The sequence below is a fragment of the Polistes dominula genome, unplaced genomic scaffold, assembly GCF_049000335.1.
Source record: "Polistes dominula isolate Pdom_NZ unplaced genomic scaffold, Pdom_raw_medaka contig_26, whole genome shotgun sequence".
Lineage (NCBI taxonomy): Eukaryota > Metazoa > Arthropoda > Insecta > Hymenoptera > Vespidae > Polistes > Polistes dominula.
The window spans coordinates 2,852,501-2,878,346 of NW_028300939.1; the positions used below are offsets into that span (position 1 = coordinate 2,852,501).

Genomic DNA, 25,846 nt, shown 5'->3' on the forward strand with positions numbered 1-25,846 from the left:
GATTAAGTGGCCTTAATGCTTATAATTTCCAACGTCCTCGTTAAACCTAATCAAAGATTGACAGGAGAGAGAAAAGAAAAGAAAAGAAAAGAAAAGAAAAAGAACAAAATAGAAATGAAAGGGCTAAAAGAAAATAAACTCTCGACGAATACAAATCGAGGGGGAGAAGAGACAGAGAGAACATGTATCGACATGTTTATGTATATGTGTGTATATATGCGTACACATTTACGTGTCATTAGGTTAGAAGTAACGGCAGCAATCAAACGGATATTTGCGTGAATAGCATTGGCCACGAGTACAAATCGACGATCGTAAATATACGTTATTGACGAGTGCACAAGATTATAACACGAGTAGGCAAATTATCGACGTAATTCTCGGATACGTTAACGCGTCCGCCATGTTGCGTGGGATCTCATCCAGAACACACCGATCATTATTGTTGTTGTTAACCTTGACAACGAACATTTAACTATATACACTTATTATACACCCGATTTATTACGAAGATACAATTATTTCGCATTTTTGTTTTTGTTTTTAATGAACATTTATAGTTCCTCATAAAACCTTGTAAATCAGGGGGGTCGGGGGAGTGGGGGGGCAGGGAGTCGGGGTGAGAGTGGCAGACAGGTGTAATTAACATTTTTATTTCTGCACAATTATTTTTCTTTTTTCTAATTTCCGATCTAATATTAGACAACTGGGAAGGAAATATAACGTGTATGTGAAATTTGTCCAGGTATTCGAATAACGAAGATAAATTCTCTCTCTTTCTCACACACTCTCTCTCTCTCTCTCTTTGAATTCTAGATTCTCGATTTGCAATGTAGCCAAGAGTGAGACACACATACACACACACATACTCTTGTTAGCCTTTCAATCAAGGTAATTGCCGTTCGATCAAGTTCGAACCTGAGCCGATCCTGTCCAACGACAGCTTCCCTGACCGAGTTCGTGTTCCTCGAAATTGGAAAGCTCGTGAGCTTTCGCACTGAAACACCGATCCAGATCACAGAGACAGACAGAGAGAGAGAGAGAGAGAGAGAGAGAGTATTATTTACATAGATCGATTGGCCACCCTTTCACCTATGAAATAATTGCTTCACTTTACTTTTCTCATCTTCAAATTTCTTAACTTCTCAGGCACTGCTGAATGTTGCGCAGGGTTCTTTCTCTGTACGGCAGGGTTCGAACAAATATTACGTATAAATAATAAAATTATGATGTGTGTGAAGAACAATGGCTGTTCTGTACGTGAGAGTAAATTTTTACGAATTTTTTCATGATTAACCCCATAACATACAATAACGTGTCGGAGACGTCCTTTATTTTATGTGCCATTGTAGACTTTGACGTCTCCCAAACGTCAAAAATTGTTTTTGGCTGTTTCTGCTTTATTAAGTATCACACGTTACCAAAATCATTAAATTATGATTTTATAGTATTACTTAATTATATATCAACCTTATTAAATTTTATGAAGCAATGTCAATTTTGAAAATAAAATGTCACGCATTTTATTTGTATGTCAAAGGGTTAAATTATAATTTTTATTAAAAGAAATGATACTACACATATACTTTATTTAAACAATTTACTTTAATAATTAATAATAAAATTAGGTATAATATATTTTAAAAGATGTTATCCGCGAAAGCCACTATAGTGGCGCGTCGTACTGGAAAATAACATTCGTGGAAACCATTACAGTACCGCTTTGTACTAGAAAATGACATTCGCGAAAACCACTACAGTTGCACGTCGTACTGGAAGATGACATTCACGAAAGCCACCATAGTGGCACGTCGTATTCGAAGAAAAATGGTATCCATGAAAGTCACTATAGTGGCGCGTCGTACTAGACAAAAGATTTCCTCCACGAAAACCATTATAAGTGGCATATCGTACTTAAAGATATCATCCACTAAAAAACCCCCTATAGTATCGCGTAGTACTTAAAACAATTTACACCATAATACAATTTATTTTAATAACTAATAATAAAATTTAATATAATATATTTTAAAAATTATTATCCGTGAAAGCCACTATAGTGGCGCGTAGTTCCTACAATCACCACTGTTAACCAATAACTCGTGCAATAATAAAAATACATATAATTACAGTTAATATAAACACTTAGAAAACATGTAATTAATGTATCATTGTTTCTGTAACGATTTGTAAAAAATTAATTCATAATTTACAGAAAGTGGTTGGTGGTGGGGGTAAAGTACAGTCGTCGCTTAGTCCACGTGCGTGGGAGACACATCTTCTCTTGGTGGCGCGCGGTCCGGTGGATTATATCGGCACATGCGCCCTGCTTTTGAATCTTTCCTTGCCTCCTCCTCGCTCCCTTCTTCATGTAGCCCCCTCTTCCACCTCATCCTCCATCACTACCACCACCACCATCATCTCCTCCTCCTCCTCCTCCTCGCAACTCTGTAGAAAAGCGGATATAGCCGGCGGCGTGTCAAAACCATTCCGTTCGAGTCATGACGCGAATAGTACGGCGTGTTTCGCCATAGCGTTCGGTTCGACGTTTTCTATCTTTCTCTCTTTCTCTCTCTCTCTCTCTCTCTCTCTCTCTTTTATCCTATCTCACTCTCTCCCACTGTTTCTGTCACACTACTCTCTCACTATCGTTCTCGATCATTTTCTCACTTGCACACCGTCATATTATTTTCTCCAATTGCAAGTCACGTTTTAATAAATATCATTATTTTATTGTTTTTAATTAATCGTGTTTAGTTTATATTTTCAAATTTATGGGATATTATTTTAATGGGAGTTTAACTAAACGCACAAAAAAAAAAAAAAAACAACAACCACAATCAACCAATCATCAAAGTTGAATATTATTTCGCGCGTGTTTGTTATTACTGTGAGTTAATTGTGAGTGTTTTCTGTGTGTTAAATACATTCCAATAATAATAATAATTAATAATAATAATTATTATTATTATTATTATCAATGGTATGTGCAATATGAATGAACGAGATTTAAAGATGAAACATTGAAATCGATGAGACAATATTTTTCTTTTTAAAAATATGTTCAATCGTTGGTGAAAATAAAATTGTGCATTGAGACTTTTAATTTAATTTTATTTTTATTTAATTTTTTTTTTTTTTTATTATTATTATTATACTCTTACTGGATTTGTTTATGATTCATCGTTACGTCGGACGCATTGATATGCTACAGGTACTTGTTTATCATCTATTTTTTTTTTTTTTTTTATATTTCAGAACGACGATTATATATGTGTATATATCTATATCTATATAAAAAAAAAAAAAAGAAAAAAAAATACACTCACACATACGCATGGGAAATTAATTTGGAGTTTATAACGAAAGAGCGCTAAAATACCTATCCCGAAGTTGGCTCAGTTTTGACCTCTCATCCTCACCCTCTTCCCCCCCTCTCCCCTCTATCACTCTTTCCCTCTTTCTCTATCTGTCTCGTTCAACGATATGCTCGAAATCCCAAATATATTCCCAATAAAATGAAAAACAATATTCCGTATCCGTGATTTTGGTAGTTTTCAAATTTTTATCTGAAATACGTTTTTATTCCCATGTGTATATGTGGGTGTGTGTGTGTGTGTGTGTAGTATATTAAAAGATTTTTTTTTTGGGGGATTTATTTACAAATACGACCACTGTTTCATCAATAGGAATTAAAATTAAAAACAAATCGATTAGTGTGTGTGTGTGTGTGTTTTTTTTTAAGGTATCTATATATACATATATATGTAAACATGTGTTCATATTTTTGTATGAGTGAGTCAGGAATAATTAGAATATTTCTATTGTTTATTATAATTTCAGAAGAAAAAAAATTTTTTTTTCATACGTAATTCTATAATTTATTTAAATTCTCGACATTAATAACGAATAATAAATTTAATAATAATAATGTCATTTGAAATTGTAATAATTGAAAATACCTTTTGATGATTTGTTTAATTATCTTCGATGTTTGTGAGGTTATATGATTTTATATATATCAAAATTCAGTGGCACATTGTTGGTTTTTAATAAATTTCGAATAATTTTGAATTGATTTTTAGGAATTTTTTTTTTTTATTTTGTATTATTGTTTTTAATTTAGCATAAAGGATAATTGTTATCGCGATTATTTGTAATTTTTATTAATAATTTAAGGATTTATTATTTTGAGGTTATTTAAGTCTCTTAGTTGTTTAGGTATTCAATAGATGGAGTTGTATTACAATTCAATTATTTCAATTTACATACGACATAACTTTACTTTTTCTATTTTTGTTCGTGAACTATTATTTTGTGCGTTATTATAATTTACTAAATAGTTTAGAATTATATTCAAGCAACATTTTATAACAAAGTTTCAGTGTCACGTTGTTGATTTCCAATAAATTTCGAAAATACTCAAATGATCTTAATGAAATTTTTATTTTGTATTATTGTTTTCAATTTAGAATATAGGATAATTGTTATCGCATTTATTTTGTATTTTTTATCGCTAATTTAAAGATTTAATATTTTGAGGTTATTTAAGTCTCTTAGTTGTTTAGGTATTCAATAGATGGAGTTGTATTTCAATTCAATTATTTCAATTTACATACGACATAACTTTACTTTTTCTATTTTTGTTCGTGAACTATTATTTTGTGCGTTATTATAATTTACTAAATAGTTTAGAATTATATTCAAGCAACATTTTATAACAAAGTTTCAGTGTCACGTTGTTGATTTCCAATAAATTTCGAAAATACTGAAATGATCTTAATGAAATTTTTATTTTGTATTATTGTTTTTAATTTAGCATAAAGGATAATTGTTATCGCGATTATTTGTAATTTTTATTAATAATTTAAGGATTTTTTATTTAGAGGTTATGTAGGTCTTTAGGTACTGTAAGTTTTTAATAGATTGCACTGTATTACAATTTAATAAATTTGGATTTATTTAATTAACAAATTTCTTCTTTTATGGTCTTAATGAAAGCAAATAGAATTTTATTTAAAAAGAAAACATTAACTATTTTTGACAATTATTAAAAAGATTGTAAAAAAAAAAAATTAAGCGCACAAAAGTAATCGTTGTTTTCTCTCATTTTATAGGCTATTATATAAATTTTTCTTTTATATCAAGTCACACCAAAACGAGAATATTGAATTCGATGGGGGTTAGGGGTTGTGTAAAAGAAACCTTTTGACGAAAAAGAAGAAGAAGAAGAAGAAAAAAAGAAAATAATATAAAAAGAATGGACAACGTGTCTCCTCATGCCTGTCGTAATTTCAAACACGACGACGAGTTGGGAACGTATAAAAAATAAAAAAATAAAAAAATAAAAATAAAAAAGAAAAAAACGAAAAGAGAAAAGAAAGGAAAGCAAGCGAATGGAAAAAAAATTTTGTGCTCACGGCGAAAATAAAATGTACGATATGAGAAGAGCAATGGCGATTTAAAATCGTTCTTTCTTTTTTTTTTTTCGTGACGTGTGATAAAAGAGAAAAAAAAGAAACAGAACAAAAAAAAAAAAAGAAGAAATTAGTGGAAAGGGTGAATGAAAGAAAGAGAAAGAGAGAATAAGAGTGACAGAGAGAGAGAGAGAGAGAGAGAGAGAGAGAAATAAAAACGTCGAGTAGCTTAGCTACTCTTTTCTACCTTCGATTTGTTCTATATGTATTTCTCTCTCTCTCTCTCTCTCTCTCTCTCTCTCTCTCTGTTTCTCTCTTTCTGTTTAATTTTTTTTTTTTTTATTATCTGTTTCCCTTTTCTCGTAGAAGAGACTAAAAACGAGCTCTAAGCTCTTTAAAACTCTCTGGCGCCTACTGGAAAATCGGGTTTACACCAACTCTCAAACTGGGCACGTACGACGAGCTTCGTTCAAAGTTTCTACGGCGTTTCCCGTCCGGAAAAGGGCCACCACCACCATCACCACCACCATCCTTTTCTCCTTTCTCTTTTCGTTTCAACAGTCGTGTCTCTATATCCCTGTATGCGAGATATATTCCACTCGTCCTTTCTCGTGAATAATTTTTTTTTATCCTTTTCTTTTTTAATACCTTCTTTTTTTTTTCGTCTCTCTGACTCGCGTTTTACAGACCCTTCGCACCCTTCAACCAACTTTCCCTTCTCGCCTATCGTTATTAACGTTTCGCAAAAAATAAAACACCTTTTTGCCTCTGTAAAAGTATCAGTTCTTTCGTCGGTTCTTTTTATTATAAAAATGATTTAATTATTATGCTGATTATTGTAGATAATTGTATTTATTAGTCTGTTAGAATCAGAGTCAATTAGTCAGAGTCAGAGTAAGAGTCACTCAGTCCGCCAGTGTTAGAGTCAGTCAGACAGAGTCGGAGTAAGTTTCAGAGTCAGTCAGACAGAGTCGGAGTAAGTTTCAGAGTCAGTGTCAGAGTCACTCAGTCAAAGTAAGAAACTGAGTCAGAATCAGTCACACAGAGTAACAATTTGAGTTAGAGTCATTCAGTCAGAGTAAGAGTCAGTCAGTCAGTTAGAATCAGAGTATGTATTAGTCGGTCAGTACCAAGACAATCAATTAATAAGAATCAGCATCAGGTGTAAAACTAAAAGTCAGTCAAAGTAAGAGTCAGAATCAGTAAGAGTCAGATCCAGAGTCAGTCAGTCCGAGTCAGAGTCAGAGTCATTCAGTCAGTCAGAATCAGAGTTAGTTAGTCAGAATCAGAGTAAGTATTAGTCAGTTAGTCAGAATCAGAGTAAGTATTAGTCAGTCAGTACCAAGTCAATCAGTTCGCAAGAGTCAGCATCAGTTGTAAGACTAAGAGTCAGTCAGTCAAAGTAAGAGTCAGTCAGTCAGTCAGAATCAGAGTTAGTTAGTCAGAATCAGAATAAGTATTAGTCAGTTAGTCAGAATCAGAGTAAGTATTAGTCAGTCAGTACCAAGTCAATCAGTTCGTAAGGGTCAGCATCAGTTGTAAGACTATGAGCGAGTCAGTCAATGTAAGAGTCAGCATCAATTGTAAGACTAAAAGTAAGTCAGTCAGAGTAAGAGTCAGTGTAGATCAGTCAGAGTAAGAGTCAGAATCAGTAAGAGTCAGATCCAGAGTCAGTCAGTCCGAGTCAGAGCAAAAGTCAGAGCAAGAGTCAGTCAGTCAGAGTCACAGTCAGAATAAGTCAATCAGAATAAAAGTCAGAGTCAGAGTTAATCATAGTAATCCATAAGTAACTTCCGATGCAGCTATGTAGAATCTATTTTTCGTATTTACCTACTATAAGTCACCGAAACAAACTGATTTTTGATATCACTATACAGATGAGGATTCAGTTAGTCTTCTGTCAACTTTTTGATGTAATCAATGTTACATTTAACCGTTTTTCTTAACCTCTCAAATGGATAGTAAAAAGTGCATATTCGACATGCAATGCTTTAGGAATTGAAACAAGGCAATGACACTAAGGTGGCAGCTGAAAAAATATGCAGCGAATACGGTGCATGACTGATAACTGATAGGGCAGTCAGAAATTGGTTTGTAAAATTCCGTTGTGGAGATACGAGCTTAAAAGACGAACCGAGTGCAAGGACGTCTTTCCGTCTTCGACCGAACCTTTTAAAGGTAATATTTGAGCAAAATCCAATAGATACATCCAACTGATGCAAAGATTCCAAAAAAAAAACTCCTTGAAAAGTGTCCCGCACTTATCAGTCGTAGAAACGCCACTCTTTGTCTCATAAAAAACGAAAGTTATTTATGACTCGACCTAATAATTAATTCGTTTCATCGATTGATGATTGGGATTCCCAAAAAAAAAACCACTTAACTCCTTCTAAAAGTATCAATTCTTTCGTCTGTTCTTTTAATTATAGAATTGATGTAATTATTATGCTGATTACTATAGATAATTGTATTTATATTTGATTACAGCGATTAATTTGTTCATCGAGATATGATCAAGAATATTTGGAAATGAAAATTATTATTGTCATTGCATATAATTACTTTTTCATTGATTAATATTGCACGTATATGTACTCGTACGATATGTTTACTTATACATACATCTTCATTTATATTTATACAGGGTGATTCATCAGCTCTTGCCATATAAATAGCCCCAAAAGTCTGATAGTACCATAAAAGTGAATTTAGAACAAGTTGCATGAAAAATTCAGGACTACAATACGACATTAGGTTGAGTCATTTTTGAGATTTATTGGTCAACTTTGTTTTGTTTAAATACAATGTTATATTTTAATACTTATTTTCGGATAGCGGCTGACAAGACAAATCCAATGATGTGCAACATTAATATTTTGGAAGTTCAACGAAGTTGAAAACTGGCGAACAAACCAAACCGGTCACAATACAGCTCTTTCGTGTCATGGTCGCGTCGTGGTCGTGTCAGGGTTACGTCAGGGTTGCGTCAGACTTTAGTTGTTCCGACAACGGACGGAACCAGATATTTTCCGAATAGTTTTTATTGGTCATTGTTAGGTTTTGTATTTAATGTTGCACATCATTGGATTCGTCTTGTCAGCCGTTATCCGAAAATGAGTATTAAAATATAACATTGTATTTAAAAAAAAAAAACAAAGTTGACCAATATATCTCAAAAATGACTGAACCTAACAAAAAAATATTAATGTCATATTGTAGTCCTGAATTTTTCGTGCAACTTTGTTCCTTATTTATTTTTCTGGTACTGTGATACTTTCAGAGTTGTTTAGGTGGCAAGTGCTGGTGAATCACCCTGTATATATTATAGACTTGAAAGTTTACAAAATAATGTTCAGAAACGTAGTGTAATGATTATATTCTCCTATTATCAGAGAGATAATTATAAAGTTCAAACAATGGCGTGCCTGAGTTTTCGCGAAATATAGATTTCAACAAACAGTAACCTAACGAACGATCGTTTAATTCGAGGTTAATCGAGGGAATCGCCGTTATCAGATGCAAACATTCGCTTACCTAGCTAACTAAACCGTGTGAATTTATTTCTCTCAGCTAATTTCGACGAGAAAGCTTAGCACCAGGTATAGAGGGATGGTCGGGTAATGCAATTTCAATTGTCAAACGTAAATTAGAATAAAATCAAATGCATCATTTGCATTAAACTAATATTATTAATAATAATAATAATAATAATAATAATAATAATATTAATAAGACATTAAATGCTTTTACAAAATATATTTTGTGATCATGAAAATGACGTAATTACATATTCAAGATAATGCAAAAAAATTCTATTTATTATTATTATTATTTGCTTATTATATTTAATAATTTATAACACGTCGCTATTATCATAAAAAGCTCGTAATACTCAATACATATATATATTTTTTAATATATACAAAACAATAAATATATATTAAATAATATAATATATAAAATATATATACATTTAATATTTTTTATTTATTTTTTATTATTTTAATTTATTTTATTTTTTTTATATTTATTTTTGTATATATTAATTTTGATATAAAAATAAATTAAATATATATTTTTAAATTATGTATTTTTTAATGTATTTTTTTTCTTTTTTAATTTAAAAATTTTTAATGTAATTTTTTTTTTAAATTATTATATTATTAGCTTTAATAATAATTTAATTAAAATATCCAATTGGGTTAATATATATTCGTAAAAAAAAAACTTTACTCTTTAGTATCAAACATAAATGAAAGATTAACTCGATGAATTCGTCTAAAAATGTCTGATCTATCAAAAGAAAAAAGAAAAAAAAAAGAGGAGTCCTTACAAGTACATCATCCACTTTTAACCACCCTTCTTCCAATTCATAAATTCCCCTTTTCATCTTTATCGAGAAAGGACGAACCTAACTTATATCGAGTGAGATAGTCCCTTCATAAAGAACTCTCGATTGAATCGTCTTTCATCATCGTCGTCATCGTCATAGTCATCGTCACCATCCTCGTCGTCGTCGTCGTCGTCGTCGTCGTCGTTGTTGGACAAAAGGGCTGCGTTAAGAACACCAGAAGGGGTCCAATAGCAATCCAGCTAGCTTGCTGAATTGTTGCTTGCTTGCTATCCCACAACCCAAAAGGAAACCTGACGCGAACATCCATCGACGTTTTGCTGCCCTTTTCGTTGCTACTTTGTTCACTTTGTTCTCATTCTCTCATCTCATCTCGTCTCTTCATCATATCCAGCTTTCTTCCTCTTTTTTTTGTACTTCCTAAATTTGACAAAAGAGGGATAATTCAACGTCAAAAATCGATTTCATCCGGGGACTCGTTCGTTTCAACAACCGAATCGATTTTTACGATGAAAGAAACGATTTATCAGTTGAATATATTAAAACCCATTTTTATGTTTCTCCTTTTGTTTTTTTGTTATCTCTTCTTCCATTTTGTCATTTTTATTTGTATTTTTTTTTTTTTTTTTATTGATACTTAAACCATTCAAAATCACGATTTTTTTTCGAACACGGTTCCCAGGAGTCATTTTTGTTTCATTATATTGTTCATGTTTAATAAAAGAAACTTGTCTATTATGAATTTAATCCAATTCTTAAGTGATTTCGCACAAATAAGTTGATTGCACACTGTGTGTGTTGCTGGATCTCAGCAAAATTTTATTGAACAAAAATAAACAAAAATGTAACAACAAAAATTCGGCCTATAGAGGGTTAAAATACCTCATTTTTATGATTTGCACACATGGTTTGGTGCTGGTCTTTTTGAAAAAGAACCTTTTTGTGCACATAGTGTGCAAGTGGTTTTGAATGGATTAAAATAAAAATAAACGTAAAGGAATAATTATAATATTAGATAGGTTTATAGAATTTCACAGAAGTAAGTCTTAAATGGGTTCATTCGTGTTCTTTATTGTATTGAAACATCTTTGATGCTCACGTAACATATTTGATTTGAGAAATTATTCCTTAACAATTAAGGCTTGTTAATGAAATCGCAAAGTTGTAGTAGTATACGTTCATTTATATTACATTTTGTCTTTGTGTTATTATCACGAAATGGTGAAAGAGAAAGAGAGAAAAAGAGGAAGAGAGAGAGAGAGAGAGAGAGAGAGAGATTGAGTGTAGGGATATCGATTAAGCGTTTGATGTTCACCGACTTCACGTCAAAACGGTCAGTCATAATTTTCGCGGACGTTTAATCAAGCTGCACACACACAGTGTACCCGTTCATAATTCATAGTCAATGTTGTTCACTATTATATCCCCTTCCACCATTCCTCTTTACTTCCATTAAACAATCCGTTCTCTTGATCATATGACGAAAACAACAACACAACTGGACTTTTAACAGAGTTTTTATCTTGATGAATAAAAAAAAAAAAAAACAAATCGAACTTTTTGTTTTTTTTTTTTATTTAAAACTATTATATTTTATACTAAGTTTTGTATTATCGTTTATAATGTAATTTTTTTTATAATCATTGATCATTTTAACAAATGTTCTTTGGAAAAAAATCATATGTTGCGAGTGATAAAATTAATAAATAATTTTAATTAATACGTTGACTGTCATGTGAGTCGTACATGGCCGACGGGAAATATTCTGAACAGGCCCAATCGACCGTATTTGGCTGACGTTTTTTTTTTTTTTTAATACTTACAAAGAATATTAGTCAATATTTCGAAAGATATTTCACAATATATGAGACTACTCAATTGTTATGAAAGTTTTCTAATCAAATTTGAATTGTTATTCAAAATTATTTACAAACTTTCATCACACACACACTCACACACACAATTCCAATGACCATCTTATATATATATATATATATATATATATATATAAACACATGTTAAAATTTTTCCTAGTTGACTTTTTTATGCTCTAATTATGTTGCCGACGATAACCTTCAAAGATAGGCAAAATTTGATAGTTCATTTCAATGTTCATTCACGAAAGTCTGATTTTCTATCTTTCTGTTTTTTCTAATAAGTATATATATATATATATATATATATATATATATATATATATATATATATAATATGCATTTTATGTACATGTGTGTGTGTATAAAAGAAGGAAGATCAATTGTTCGTAAATATCTATGTCATGTTCTCTTAACAAGTGTTTTTTACTTCTAAGGTTTTACTGAGATATAATAAGAGAGACGAGACAAGGTCGTGCCAACAGACGACCTTCTTTCTTTTTATCCCTTCATCACCCCTTTACCCTTATTCTTCTTCTTCTTCTTTTCTACAACTTTTTATCTATTTCTTTCTTTCTTTCTTTTTCTCTTATGTTCTGCAAGTTTTTCTGTCACGAAGTAGTACTACTACTACTGGCTTGGTGCTTTTTCAAGAATTTAAGTGGGTCGCGAGCAGGCGCGTTCACATTCGTAGCTTCGATCCACCAACTTTGACCTTTCACTCTTTGTTTCTTCTTTTTCTTTCTTTCTTTCTCTTTTTGTTTTTTTTATTTTATTTTATTTTTTTTTTTTTTGTTTTTTTATTCCATTAAACTCGAGAAACTTCTCGTGATGTTATTACGCTCAAGTTCACGAGAACTATATATGTATATATTGAAAATATACTGCTTTACGAATCTGTAGTTAATATTTTGTTATAATCGATTGAGTTTAAAAAACATTACTTTATAATTATTTATTTAATAACGAGAGATATGATTATTAATACATTTATGAACGGTTCTCATTTTTTAATGATACTTCGTATCATTTGAATTAATTAATTTATTTATTTATTTTATTTCTTGTTAATATTTAATCGTTCGAGAGAAAATTTGTAATATGATCAATGATTATAAGAATTACACGATATATGATGTCAAATCATTTTGAATTAATTTATTTATTAATTTTATCACTTGCAATATTTGATTTTTTTCTACAGAAAATTTGTAAAATGATCAATGACTGGAAGAATTACAAAACATATGATATCAAATCATTTTAAATTAATTTATTTATTAATTTTATCACTTGCAATATTTGATTTTTTTCTACAGAAAATTTATAAAATGATCAATGATCATAAGAATTACATAATTTATGATATCAAATCATATTAACACGATAACAATGCTGATATATAACGATACTGTGTCAATAGTTACTTATTGTAGTAAGACATTACATTTAGAAGAAAATTTTGATCCTATGGAGAGGATAATCTTTTTTAGATGATTATTGAGGCTTTTTTGTTTCTAATTTTCTCATAACAAAAGATAAATACGTTTAAAACAAAATGTTTTACTACATGTACTTATTTAGTTGAAAATCTTATTTCAAGAAGGAAGTATACTTTCCTAAGGATACTTTCCACTGGGTCTACAAGTAAGTTTCTAGCGTTTTTTAATAGATAGTGTCACGAGTAGATTCCAGTTAGAAATGTTACATCTCATGTGTAATTTTCGAAGTTTGTGTATCTGTTAACAACATTGCATCATCATATTTATGCATTTCTAGCGGCGTCGTATATTTTATGAAGCAAAAACATGGCAAGTTATGTGCCAAATAAGCGTCGTTTGCAGAAAACGCTGATTCTATTCATTGATATGAAGAATAGTGCAGCTGAGGCCTATCGTTAGCTTTTGGAAACTTACGTGGCGGAATGGATTGGTAAATCGACGTGTTGCGAGTGATTTAAACGGTTCAAAAATAGTGATTTTGACGTTGAAGACAAAGAGCGCTCTGAGAAGCCGAAAAATTTTGAAGACGAGGAATTGGAGGCTTTGCTGGATGAGGGTCCGTGTCAAATTCAAGAAAAGCTTGATGCATTATTGAGCGTCACACAACAAGCCATTTCCCTACGCCTGAAAGCTTTGAGATTCATCCAAAAAGTTGGAAATTGAGTGCCGTACGAGTTGAAATCGAGATATGTCGAACGGCAAGTTCGCATGTAAGAAATGTTGCTGCAGTGGCATAAAAAAAAGTCGTTTCTGCATCGTATTGTCACTGGTGACGAAAAGTGGATCTATTATGATAATCCTCAACACAAAAAACCATATGCAAAGCCTGGCGAGCCAGCCAAATCGAAATATTCACATGAATAAGGTCATGCTCTGCATATGGTGGTATCAGAAGGGTGTCATATACTACGAACTGCTTCCGAGTGGTCAAACCATCAAAGGACCGTTGTATCGAACCCAATTAATTTGTTTGAAGCGAGCATTGGCGGAAAAACGGCCAGAATATCAGACCAGGCACGAGTCCGTAATTTTCCACCACGACAACGCTCGGCCACATGTTGCTGTTTCGGTCAAAAACTACTTGAATAATAGTGGATAGAAAATTCTGCCTCACTCGCCTTATAGTCCAGATTTGGCGCCATCCGACTACCACTTGTTTCGGTCGATGCAGAACGCTCTTACCGGAATGCGCTTCACCTCAGTAGAGGGAATCAAAAATTGGCTTAATACGTTCTTGGTCTCAAAAGACGAGAAGTGTTTTTGGTCAGGAATTCACAAATTGTCAGAAAGATGGGAAAAAATTGTATCTTCCGATGGACAATATTTCGAATGAAAAATATGTAACCATTTTTTCAGAATAAACCCTCAAATTTTATGAAAATACGCTGGAAACTTACTTGTAGAGCTAATATATAAACACATCTTATATGTTATAATACTAATACTATTTATTATATAATACTAGGTATATATTGACACAATGGTGTGTTTATGTATATATATATACTATCATGCTTAGGTCACGCGTTGCCGTGGCCTTGTTATAAAAATAAACATAATTTAATTTAATATAATTCTGAACCACTTATTACAGTCAAATCAATACTCACTAATAATTTCTAGGATTTCAAATTAGGTATAGAAAAAAAAGCAAATATTTTTATAGTTAAACTTCCTTTTTCTGTTTGTTTTTTTTTGTTTGTTTGTCTGTTTGTTTGTTAAACTAAAATCATTTTTAAACATGTGTCACTTTGTGACGGTCGATAGATAAACGTAACAGGAAATTTATATAGTCGACAAAAGAACTAACATTATTCTAATTATCATGGTGACGGTCACGTTTGCATGTTTCATGCTTGTGATCGAACATGTGTTACGTATATATATATATATATATATATATATATGTATCTGGTGGATTGAAGACAATGCGACGTTGAATATAGTTAGAAGGAAATGAGCGTTCATCGGTTATAACATTGTGAAAAGTTTCAAAAGTTTATGAACTCGTGATTAATTATTACAAAGCGAGTATAACAAGGACAAATGCTAGGTATAATTCGCATGATATTAATTATCTGTTGTATGTAATACGTAAATGAAGAATGAATATAGTATACAGGATTAGAAAATGTTGTATCTGAGATAACGTAGAAATGAGTCAGTTAATTATATAATTCTGTCACAATATATATTTTCATAACAATAATATTATTATTTTATTATTATTTGATTGTAAATTAGATTTTATTCTAAGGAATATAATAAAACTATTTACACTGTGCCGTTCGTAGATCTTAGATATGTTTCTTTTGTTCTACGTCGGAATAATAGCTTGGAAATTTTGGATTTTTCAACAATTTAGAAGATGGTGACAATATTTATTGCTTTAATATAAAATATGTTATTTAAAAAATTTCTTTTATTTAATTCACTATTAAATAAACACAATTTTATAATTATTATGCTCCCCTAAACATCCACGGAATATAATTCAAATATTATTGTTGATTTTTTTTTTTTAAATGGCATCAATGTGATACCACTGGAATACAACAGATAGTTTTTGCATGGCACCATGGCGTGGTACCACCGGACGCCATAGTATTATTATAGAATTTATAAAAGAGTTTATATTAGAATAAAAATAATTACAGATACTTTTAAGTAATGTTTGATAGATGGCACACATAAACTGATTGAAATAAATCTCATTTCAGATTGGTGCGTTTACACGGAAGGTGTGTCCCATGAAGAAGTCGAAGGACGACGTAAAGGGAGTAGTCGAGGGGTCGAGGTTTACGTTAATCGACGAGAAACAAGGAGTTCGTTCGATAGGTAAAAGGTGAATTTCAAAGTGAAGGAACGAAAGAAGGGAAAAAAGTGGAAGAAAAAAAAGAAGAAGAAGGTGGGGAAGGTGGAGAAGTGGAAGGGAAAGCAGAAGAAGAAGAAGAAGAAGAAGAAGAAGAGGAAGAAGAAGAAGAAGAAGAGAAAGAGAACAAACTCGACAAAATGTATAAAATTTTACGTCGTGGTTCAGGACGTGTTTTCGTCCTATGCGTTGTCGTATTATCTCTTCTTTTGTGTCTTTATTACGTAAATCAAGCACAAGCACCGTCCACCGCCTCATCGGCGGCAATTTTAAATGACGAACTTCGTTACGACAGAAGCGTTACACCTGTAACACCTGATTACAGCGAAGTACCAGATTCTAGGATATCATCGGCAACTTGTCCTGTCACCGAATCACGTCACGCGGACATCGATGCTCAACGTGAATTTGAAAAATTCGATTTTCAGGTATTTATTATTTCTTACATCATTTTCATGAACCCATATACATATGGTCACCAATAAAATTCAGAAATTTTGGTCGTCTAGGATACAATTTTTAAACGGGTAAGCAACTTTAGGAATATATTTAGGGTCGATCATAAACCAGACGAACGAAATAAACAAGGAACTTAAAAAAAGAATCAATTTAGGCAATGTCAATAAATTACTCAGCTTGCAATTGCTTTAAAATCAGGATATACAGGACAATTATCCTACCGGTAGTCTTTTATGGTAGCCAAACGTGGTGTCACTTACGTTACGGGCCCAAAGCGCGGGAAATTTGAACATAACTTAACTTTTATTTATACAACAACGTCATATTTTGGCACACATGAAGCACATCTAGTTAATAATAATAATAATAATAATAATAGTTTATTTTTATGACGAAGATTATTCTTCCATTTTTCTATTTCATGCAGAAGAATATACCACATACACACACACAGACTCATGTATACTTAAATAAGAATGATCAAATTTCTCTATAATATTATATATCGTCGTGTCAAAATATTCGATGAAGAAAAAGGAAAGTATGAAAGAAAATTTATCTACGTGAAGAAATAGAAAGAAGAAAAAAGAAAAAAGTATAGCCTTTTCGATTTATCGACTCGAGTTTAATCCACGAAAAAAGTTCTCTCTTACCCATCGCCGCCATACTTTTTCTTTAAAAGAAATATATTCGTTCGGTGATGATGGCCGAAGACACTAGCGCGATTAATTTTACTTTCCTCAACGAGAGTTCCTCTTGGTAACGTAACTCGTCGTTACCAGCGAACCAGTTTCGTCGTTGTCTTCCAACCACAGGGTGCAAGAAAAAGAAAAAAGAGAAGAGAGGAGAAGAAAAGAACGAGAGAAGTACAGTCGTTTTAAAAGTACCGCGTCATTAGCCACGAAACTTTCCTTTCTTCCGGTCTTCACCGCAATAGAGGGGTATGGAAAGGGAGATGGTAGGGGATTGGTAGAGGGAGAATGCTTCCTTTGAGTTTCGCTGATTTAATGGCCAAAGAGTCTCTCTCTTACTCTCATAAAAGCATTTTTCTTTTCTACGACGATATTCCTTTTCTCGAACGAATAAAAAGAGAAAGATAAAAAAAAGGTTAGGGTGAAGAATTAATGGAAAGGGATGAACGATCTACTATAGTTATTTCTTTACTTTGTATTATCTTTATCTGTTCTATTTATCTTTTTCAATTCTCTTCTATCGAAATAATACTTTATTTCTATTTTTTACATTTCATTTTTGTTTAAATTATTAGGTCGAGTCATAAATAACTTCCGTTTTTTTTATGAGACAAGGAATGGCGTTTCTGCGACTGATAAGTGCAGGACACTTTTCATGGAGTTTTTTTTTGGAATCTTTGCATCAGTTGGATGTATCCATTGAATTTTGCTCAAATATTACCTTTAAAAGGTTCGGTCAAAGACGGAAAGACGTCCTTGCACTCGGTTCGTCTTTTAAGCTCGTATCTCCACAACGGAATTTTACAAACCAATTTCTGACTGCCCTATCAGTCATCAGTCCTGCACCGTATACGCTGCATATTTTTTCAGCTGCCACCTTAGTGCCATTGCCTTGTTTCAATTCCTAAAGAATTGCATTTCGAATATGCACTTTTTACTATCCATTTGAGAGGTTAAGAAAAACGGTTAAATGTAACATTGATTACATCAAAAAGTTGACAGAAGACTAACTGAATCCTCATCTGTATAGTGATATCAAAAATCCGTTTGTTTCGGTGACTTATAGTAGGTAAATACGAAAAATAGATTCTACATAGCTGCATCGGAAGTTACTTATGGATTACTATGATTAACTTTGACTCTGACTTTTATTCTGATTGACTTATTCTGACTGTGACTCTGACTGACTAACTCTTGCTCTGACTTTTGCTCTGACTCGGACTGACTGACTCTGGATCTAACTCTTACTGATTCTGACTCTTACTCTGACTGACTGACTCTTAGTCTGACTGACTTACTTTTAGTCTTACAACTGATGCTGACTCTTACATTGACTGACTCGCTCATAGTCTTACAACTGATGCTGACCCTTACGAACTGATTGACTTGGTACTGACTGACTAATACTTACTCTGATTCTGACTAACTAACTCTGATTCTGACTGACTGAATGACTCTGACTCTGACTCGGACTGACTGACTCTGGATCTGACTCTTACTGATTCTGACTCTTACTTTGACTGACTTTTAGTTTTACACCTGATGCTGATTCTTATTAACTGATTGTCTTGGTACTGACCGACTAATACATACTCTGATTCTAACTGACTGACTGACTCTTACTCTGACTGAATGACTCTAACTCAAATTGTTACTCTGTGTGACTGATTCTGACTCAGTTTCTTACTTTGACTGACTGACGAAAAGTTACTTATGACTGAACCTAATATATTCGTTGAAGAAAATGTTTTTGATAATTGACAATAATCGTTAACAAAAGATCATCATGATAATTAATGGAAGAGGAGGTAAGAAATTGGAGAAGATTGTATATAGGGGTGTATTAATTCAACATTAGGAAAACGATAACATACTGCAGTTTCATGTTCATGTTCATGTTGAACTAACCTAAAGGAACCATAGTAATCTAGAGAGGCTTGCCAGCAGCTGGCAAGCAATAATATTCGGAATAGTCGATGCCTCATAGTTTCTCTCTCATTCTCTCTCTCTCTCTCTCTCTCTCTCTCTTTCTCTGCAGTACTGAATCGTTCATGAACCGGTATTGCGATTTTCAGTAGCCAAAAGACCGTTTCTCTGCTGTTTCGCAATGGCGGCGTATTAACACGTTGCCAGGAAAGGAACCATTGCAATGCTTTCCTCAAATTCAACTTCAACGAACCATTTGATAAGAGACCAGCAATTCTCGTTAATTATTTCAATAATATAATTTATTGTTGTTTGTTTTACAATGAGTGTTTTAATGATAACAAAAGTAATCGTAAAAGTTCATCGGAAAAACATATGTTGTATGACCTAGTTTAACGAGTACTATTTTTCATATCAATAATGCCGTTTTTATGATAATACGTTTATTTTTCCACGTATTTTTGCAAATTAAACGATAACGATAAATTAACTTGTACGTCAAAGAAACGTCGTAGGCGTTTATTTGTTATAAGATATCGCTGATCGATTTTTTATTTTTTTTTCTTCATAACGAACAAGAATAGCTTGGTTTTTTTCCACATTATGAATCAGTTTATTCCTAGTTATTTCACTAATAACTATAATTTATTGTATATTAAATATGGTGCATACGATATTAAGTGAGAATATAAATCATTGTACCTAATGTATGCAAAATGAGATAGAAAAATTCATAACGCATTAAAAAAAACACACATCTGGTCAATAAACTAATCGAAAGAATGGTTTCACACATACATATGTCACTCTTCAATGTTGTCATTTTTATTCATCATATAACATTCTTTCTTCATGATCTCCTCGTGGAACTTATAAACAATGTATGAACTTTAGTTTACATACCGTGTCGGTTGAGTATATTGTGTATAAGGTGTTTTCTTATTTACTGTTAGTCTTATTCGAGCTTCGAGACAGATAACAACGATATTGTTAACAATTTAAAATTTATTTCTTGAATATTGCACGCGTGTATTGTTAAATATAAAACAAAATATACGTATGTGCGTGCAAGTGTGAGTGAACAGTACTGGTGAGTGATATATATATATATAATAAATACGCATATATTATTAGTATCTTATATAAAAAATGAAATACATTTAACCAACTTTAACTAGAGGCGCTCCAGTTTGAAAATGTGCTCCACTGTGTGTCGTACAAATCGACCAATCACGAGTATATTCGTCAAGCACAGACTAAGTGGAGCTGGGGAATCCCATACAACTGTCTTCATGATTTTTCAAGTATTTGAGATTACCTGACAAAATATTAATTCAAACAAAAGTTAATCTATTTTTGATTGACTATACAGTGCAATAAAAACAAGATTAAAACAATTTGTCGTTTAATGTTTTTTAAGGCTATCTTTATTTTTTTAAATGGCACTCTATATTTTTGATCTTACAGTATTGTAAACCGTAATAATACGAATTCAACGAACTAGTACCACTCTAAAACAGGAATTTAAATTTTTTACTTTGTATGCATTATTTTTGCGTTTATCGTTTATTTTGTAATATTTATTTAAGGTTCTCCTAGTCTCTTGTTTCTGTTAGTATACAACCAATGGCACTGCATTATAATCTTATAAATTTGAATTTTTTAAGATTACAAAATTCTTCTTCTACTTTCTTTTGAAAAGCAAATCAAATTGTAGTTTTAAAAAAGCATTATTTCATTTTGACAACTAATAAAAAAATTACAGAAAAAATTATGTGTGCAGAAGTAGTAGTTTCATTTTCTCATTTTATAGGTTACAGGGTCAACAGTATCATTTTTCACAAAAAATAACAATTTAAATATTCCATGGTCACTACTTTATGCGCATTTTAAATACACTCGTCATGACACAGAATCCTATCACATCTTCATGACGAGTATACTCGTCAAACTAAATTAACTCATTATAATATATATATTAATAACATTGTTCTATCATCATATATTTCTTTCATAAACAAGAATACGTATGATAGAAAGAGATAAGAAAAAGTTCGACTGAATAAGAGTAGTAGTAGAGCAGCCGAGGCATCGTTAATGTAATTAACGATGGCACAACCTCTTGACGTAGGCCACTTTAATGACATTACCGTCACTCGTAATTATTACTAATGTCGAGCGCGTACTCACCGAATAAGGGAGTGACGGGGAGGTGGTGGTGGTGGTGGTGATGTAGTCATAAGGGGGAGAAAAGGGGGAAAGACCACCTAACCCGTTCATTCGAGAATCGTGTGTCACACGTGTACATACATAGGATCACGTAACGTTACGTGCTACGAGAGAACCACGAGTACGAAAAGTAGACATAGAAATACATTCACACACACACACACACACACACACACATAAACTCGCTTAACATTCATTTGGTCTCATATATACTTCATATACGCGTGATTGTGTCCGAGAAAACACTACGAGTGCATGCACACGGCCTCGTTCCCTTCGTGTTTCGGTTTTCGAATTCAAACCAAAAGCAACGCGAAATATGTGTGTCGCGTGTTCCGAATCCCTGACACACGACGACGTGCATACAATCAGAAAAGAAAAGATAAAATGAGAGAAAGAGAGAGATAGAGAGAGAGAGCACGAGAGAGAGAGAGAGAGAGAAGTTTTCGAGTGCATAGAAGCATCATCGGAGAATAACGCAAACATATTTTCCCGTCGAGTATCATTTCACATGAAGAAGCAATGATAATTATTGAACAACGCTTATTATTAACAATTGATATTCATTACTCACATATAATGATAATTAATATCATTCGATAAATGTTATTAATTACAATATTATTCCTTTAATTGTACATTAACGTAAATGTTTTACTTTAATGCATTTTCCAATGAAGTATTTTTAATTACATGTTCAATTGTTTCAACTTAAATGTACATACATATATGCACGTAAATTGATCCACTTTATGAGAATATGATATTTATGAAAAGAAATAATAATACTGGAAGAATGTGGTAGAATATTCTGGGACTATAAGAATGAAATAAGTTAACGACGAACAGGCGTTTCCAAGTTTTCTTTTCGTGAAAGTTAAGAAAGCATATTGTATATTCTCTCTCTTTCTCTCTATCTCTCTCTATCTCTTACTCTCTTATACCTTTTTTTTTTTTTATTATTTTTATCGCGATTGTTCACCTTGTTACGAGATAGAAAAGATTTTTTCACAAGAAGAAGAAGAAGAAAAAAAGAAAGAGGGTGTTTCACCCTCCTCCTAACTCGTAAATTTACGTTCTCAAGAATTTGTTTAGCTTCTGCCTCCCAACCCTTTCCCCACCCCCTCCACCCCTTACCCTAACCCCCACCACCTTCCCTCCCTTCTCTCACTTTCTTGTCTCGAAACTCTCTTCTTTCTCTCGTTACGAAATGCTAACTTTCTTCGAGGCTTCTTTAAAACCTCCCCCATACCCCATCTCTTACTTACCCCCCACCCCCATCCCCTACCCCTCCATCCCCCATCGTTGCTTAACTCGACCTTTCTCCTCTTTTCTTTTTACCTTTTACGGTCCAGAAATTATTAATTCCGAGCCGCACGAAAGCATTGTTTCGCGGGTCATTATTCTCTCTCTCTCTCTCTTTCTCTTATTTTCTTTCACGTCTCGACGAAACAATTAGTGTAGGGTCTACATTCCCTTTTTTTTTCAAAAGGTATATATATATATATATGTATACTGCTGGCTTGGTTGGGGTATCCTTTAGTTTCTTTCTTCTCCCTTTCTCTTTTTTTTTTTTCTCGAGTACAAAACATCAGAATGCACGGTTGACTCGGTAATAAGTTAGACACACTTCTCTAAGGTATTCTCGTGACTCACAATCGGTGAATCGTAAAGGGTTGTTTTTACGACAATAATTGTCGTTCCTTTTAACCCATTCGAGACCACGACTTTTTTTTTCGAACACAGTTCTCATGAGCCATTTTGGTTTGTTTTTTTTTTATTGTATTGTTCAGTTTTCATGAAAGCAACTTGTTCATTATGAACTTTACTTAATTCGTAAGTTGATTACATACTGTGTGTGCTGCTCGTTTCTCAGTAAATTATAATTCAAAAAAATACAGGCTCACATTTTTTATGATTCAACTGTTTAATCCTATGTGATCGCATGACATCAGACTAGCCATCAGATTACAATGTTGTTCGGATAATAAAAAACAATTTCAGTCTTGCATTAGGGCGTGTGACAACGTGTTGTGTGTTTTGCTCATTTATTTGTTTAAGTTTAAATAATTCGCTCTTATAAATTGATAAACGTGAGTCATAAACGGATAAACTGCCAGTGTTGATACGAACAAAAAGAAATGAAGGACTTATAAATCTTCATACGATCGAGACAAAGATGGAAGTAATTAAACGTTCTGAAAATGGTGAATCTTTTGCTTCAATCGGACATTTGTACGGTTTAAACAGATCTACGATATGTTGAATTTTGAAAAAGCAAGAATAAAATGAAGAAATACGTTGAAAATTGTGGAAATATATCTTCAAAGATTGTTTACAAAAGACACGGCATTGTGATGGATGAAATGGAAAGATCTTTGTCATCATGGATTGATGATCAACATCAACATAATGTTCCCTCTGAGTTTTTCAATTATTCAAGCTAAGGCTCTTAGTTTTGCATGAAGATTGGACGACTAAATTTAAATGAAGATTCTAACATGGTATTTCAAGCAAGTAATGGCTGCTTTGACAAATTTCAAATGAGATATTCTTTAAATAATATTCAATTCACACTGGAAAATCGGCCGATGCAGATAAAGAACTTTAAAAGACAATTTTTCGGTGCATATTTTTTTACATCCCTCTACTTTCGATTATTCAACATTCGCACACACTTTCAGGAATCAATTATGCAACTAAGTGATTGAGGATTTTGTCGATAGATGGCTTTTTAAAATCAGCAATGACTCAGTTGCCAACCTAATATTAGTAACAATAATTTTCTGTACACCAATACACCGATTAACAATGAAGACAGGCTTTTGTCATAATGAAAATCCTTCAAACGATCTGTAAATGTCAAAGACCGTAAGATTAATTGTTTTCATCTTCCCTTTTTTATACTTTTAAATATTATTTTAAGTACATTCACCTAGAGGAAACTGCTTCCTACGAGGCATGCAATTTGGAATATTCCCCCTCTCCCTTTCTCTCAACATCCCCTCTATTGCTTCCCTCGGAACGAACCAACGAGGAATAAGGAAAGGGAGTAGGGAATACTAGGGAACCTTTCTTATACGCAGACTGCATTTCGCAATTTGCTTAAGCAAACCTTTCCAGAAATTCATATCCGTCCGTCCTTTCGTTCCTAACCTTCACCCTACTCTCTACTTTACCTCTTCACTCTTCTACGGCAGGTGTTTTCTCTCTCACACACATACATACACATATACTGAACTATTTTTATCTTTTATTGTTTTTTTGCCCTTTTTCAATGAACAACAAATTTGTTTGTACTTTATTCGTATTTTTAATATCTATTAAATTTCTAGAGAGAAAAAAACTGTATAATAATCTTGAATCGTTTGATTGATTGGTTCGTTTGATATTTTTGACTGTATATTTTTTTCTGAAACGCACTCACACACACACACACTCACACTCATTTATACTTACATATATATTGTATATTGTATATAATATTATAATATTTATAATATATTATATATACTTCTTTTAAGTATATTTATTATACTTTAAAATATATATATATATATATATATATATATATATATATATATATATACTTATATAATATATAATACTTGTTTACTTTAATAAATATTAAATATAATATAATTATGATAATATATATTTTATAAATAAAATTTTATATAAATAAAATATATATTACCATAATTACCATATAATTAAGGTAATTATACCATAAATTATATAGTATAATTTATATAATATATATAAATATATACTTATATATATATATATATATATTAAATGATATAATATATTATAAGCCCTAATTAATATAAATAAAATATATATATATATATTGTTACATGACGAGTTTCAAATTAGACTCTTTTCCTCGACATTTATTTATTCGTTGATTGCCTTTCAACGCTGGTTAAAAGAAAGGTCTTTATTTAGCAGAAAGTATTACTGTGATGACGGATACTGGTGCAACGGAAAGTCTTAGAGTAGTGTCGGATTTTAATCCATGAAATTGGAGTGAGGACTGGCACGTGTGTTGCAGGAGGAAGAATGGTGTTCTTTATTCTAAGAAAAGGTTATTCGGTAGATAATTTATGGTTCCGGCTTGTGTCTTACACGGGACAGTCTTTCCAATAGTTTATTGCAATAAAAAGAATGAATATTCGAGCAATGCAAATGATAGTTATTCCTTTATGTGTACTACTTGTAATTGTTTCTATTATTATTCATGTGAACTACTGGAATGATGTCTCGCGCAACTGGATTTATATTACTGCGAAAAATTTGGGTAGGCAAATCGTGTCGGAACGTCACCAAATATATATATATATATATATATATATATATATATATATATATATATATATGAAATTAATATATAAAAAATATATATAATTATATAATGTATATATATATATATAACATATACATTAAGTAACATATTATTATATATTATATTAATATAACAAAAATTTATATTAATATATAATGTATATATAATATACATCA

At 32.0% G+C, this 25,846-nt stretch overlaps 1 protein-coding gene and 1 long non-coding RNA gene across 5 annotated transcripts in view; both read left to right on the forward strand.

The window, feature by feature from the left end:
* alpha-Man-IIb (alpha-Mannosidase class II b) overlaps nucleotides 1-25,846 on the forward strand; it is a 217,915-nt gene that overhangs the window by 74,500 nt on the left and 117,569 nt on the right. Inside the window, exons 1-2 of one of the 4 annotated variants that reach the window (XM_089171582.1) lie at nucleotides 2,510-3,214; nucleotides 15,865-16,444. In XM_089171582.1, coding sequence (XP_089027708.1) covers nucleotides 16,157-16,444 — 288 coding nt within the window. In that variant the 5' untranslated portion in view covers nucleotides 2,510-3,214; nucleotides 15,865-16,156. Of the gene's footprint in view, nucleotides 1-2,509; nucleotides 3,215-10,861; nucleotides 11,102-13,712; nucleotides 15,198-15,864; nucleotides 16,445-25,846 lie in introns of those variants that run through there. The other 3 variants (XM_089171584.1, XM_089171583.1, XM_089171581.1) reach the window with 3 other exon arrangements.
* Nucleotides 16,464-24,724, forward strand: LOC149032882 (uncharacterized). Its single transcript, XR_016176294.1, has 2 exons — nucleotides 16,464-20,183; nucleotides 20,272-24,724. It is a non-coding gene; the product is annotated as an uncharacterized LOC149032882 (long non-coding RNA).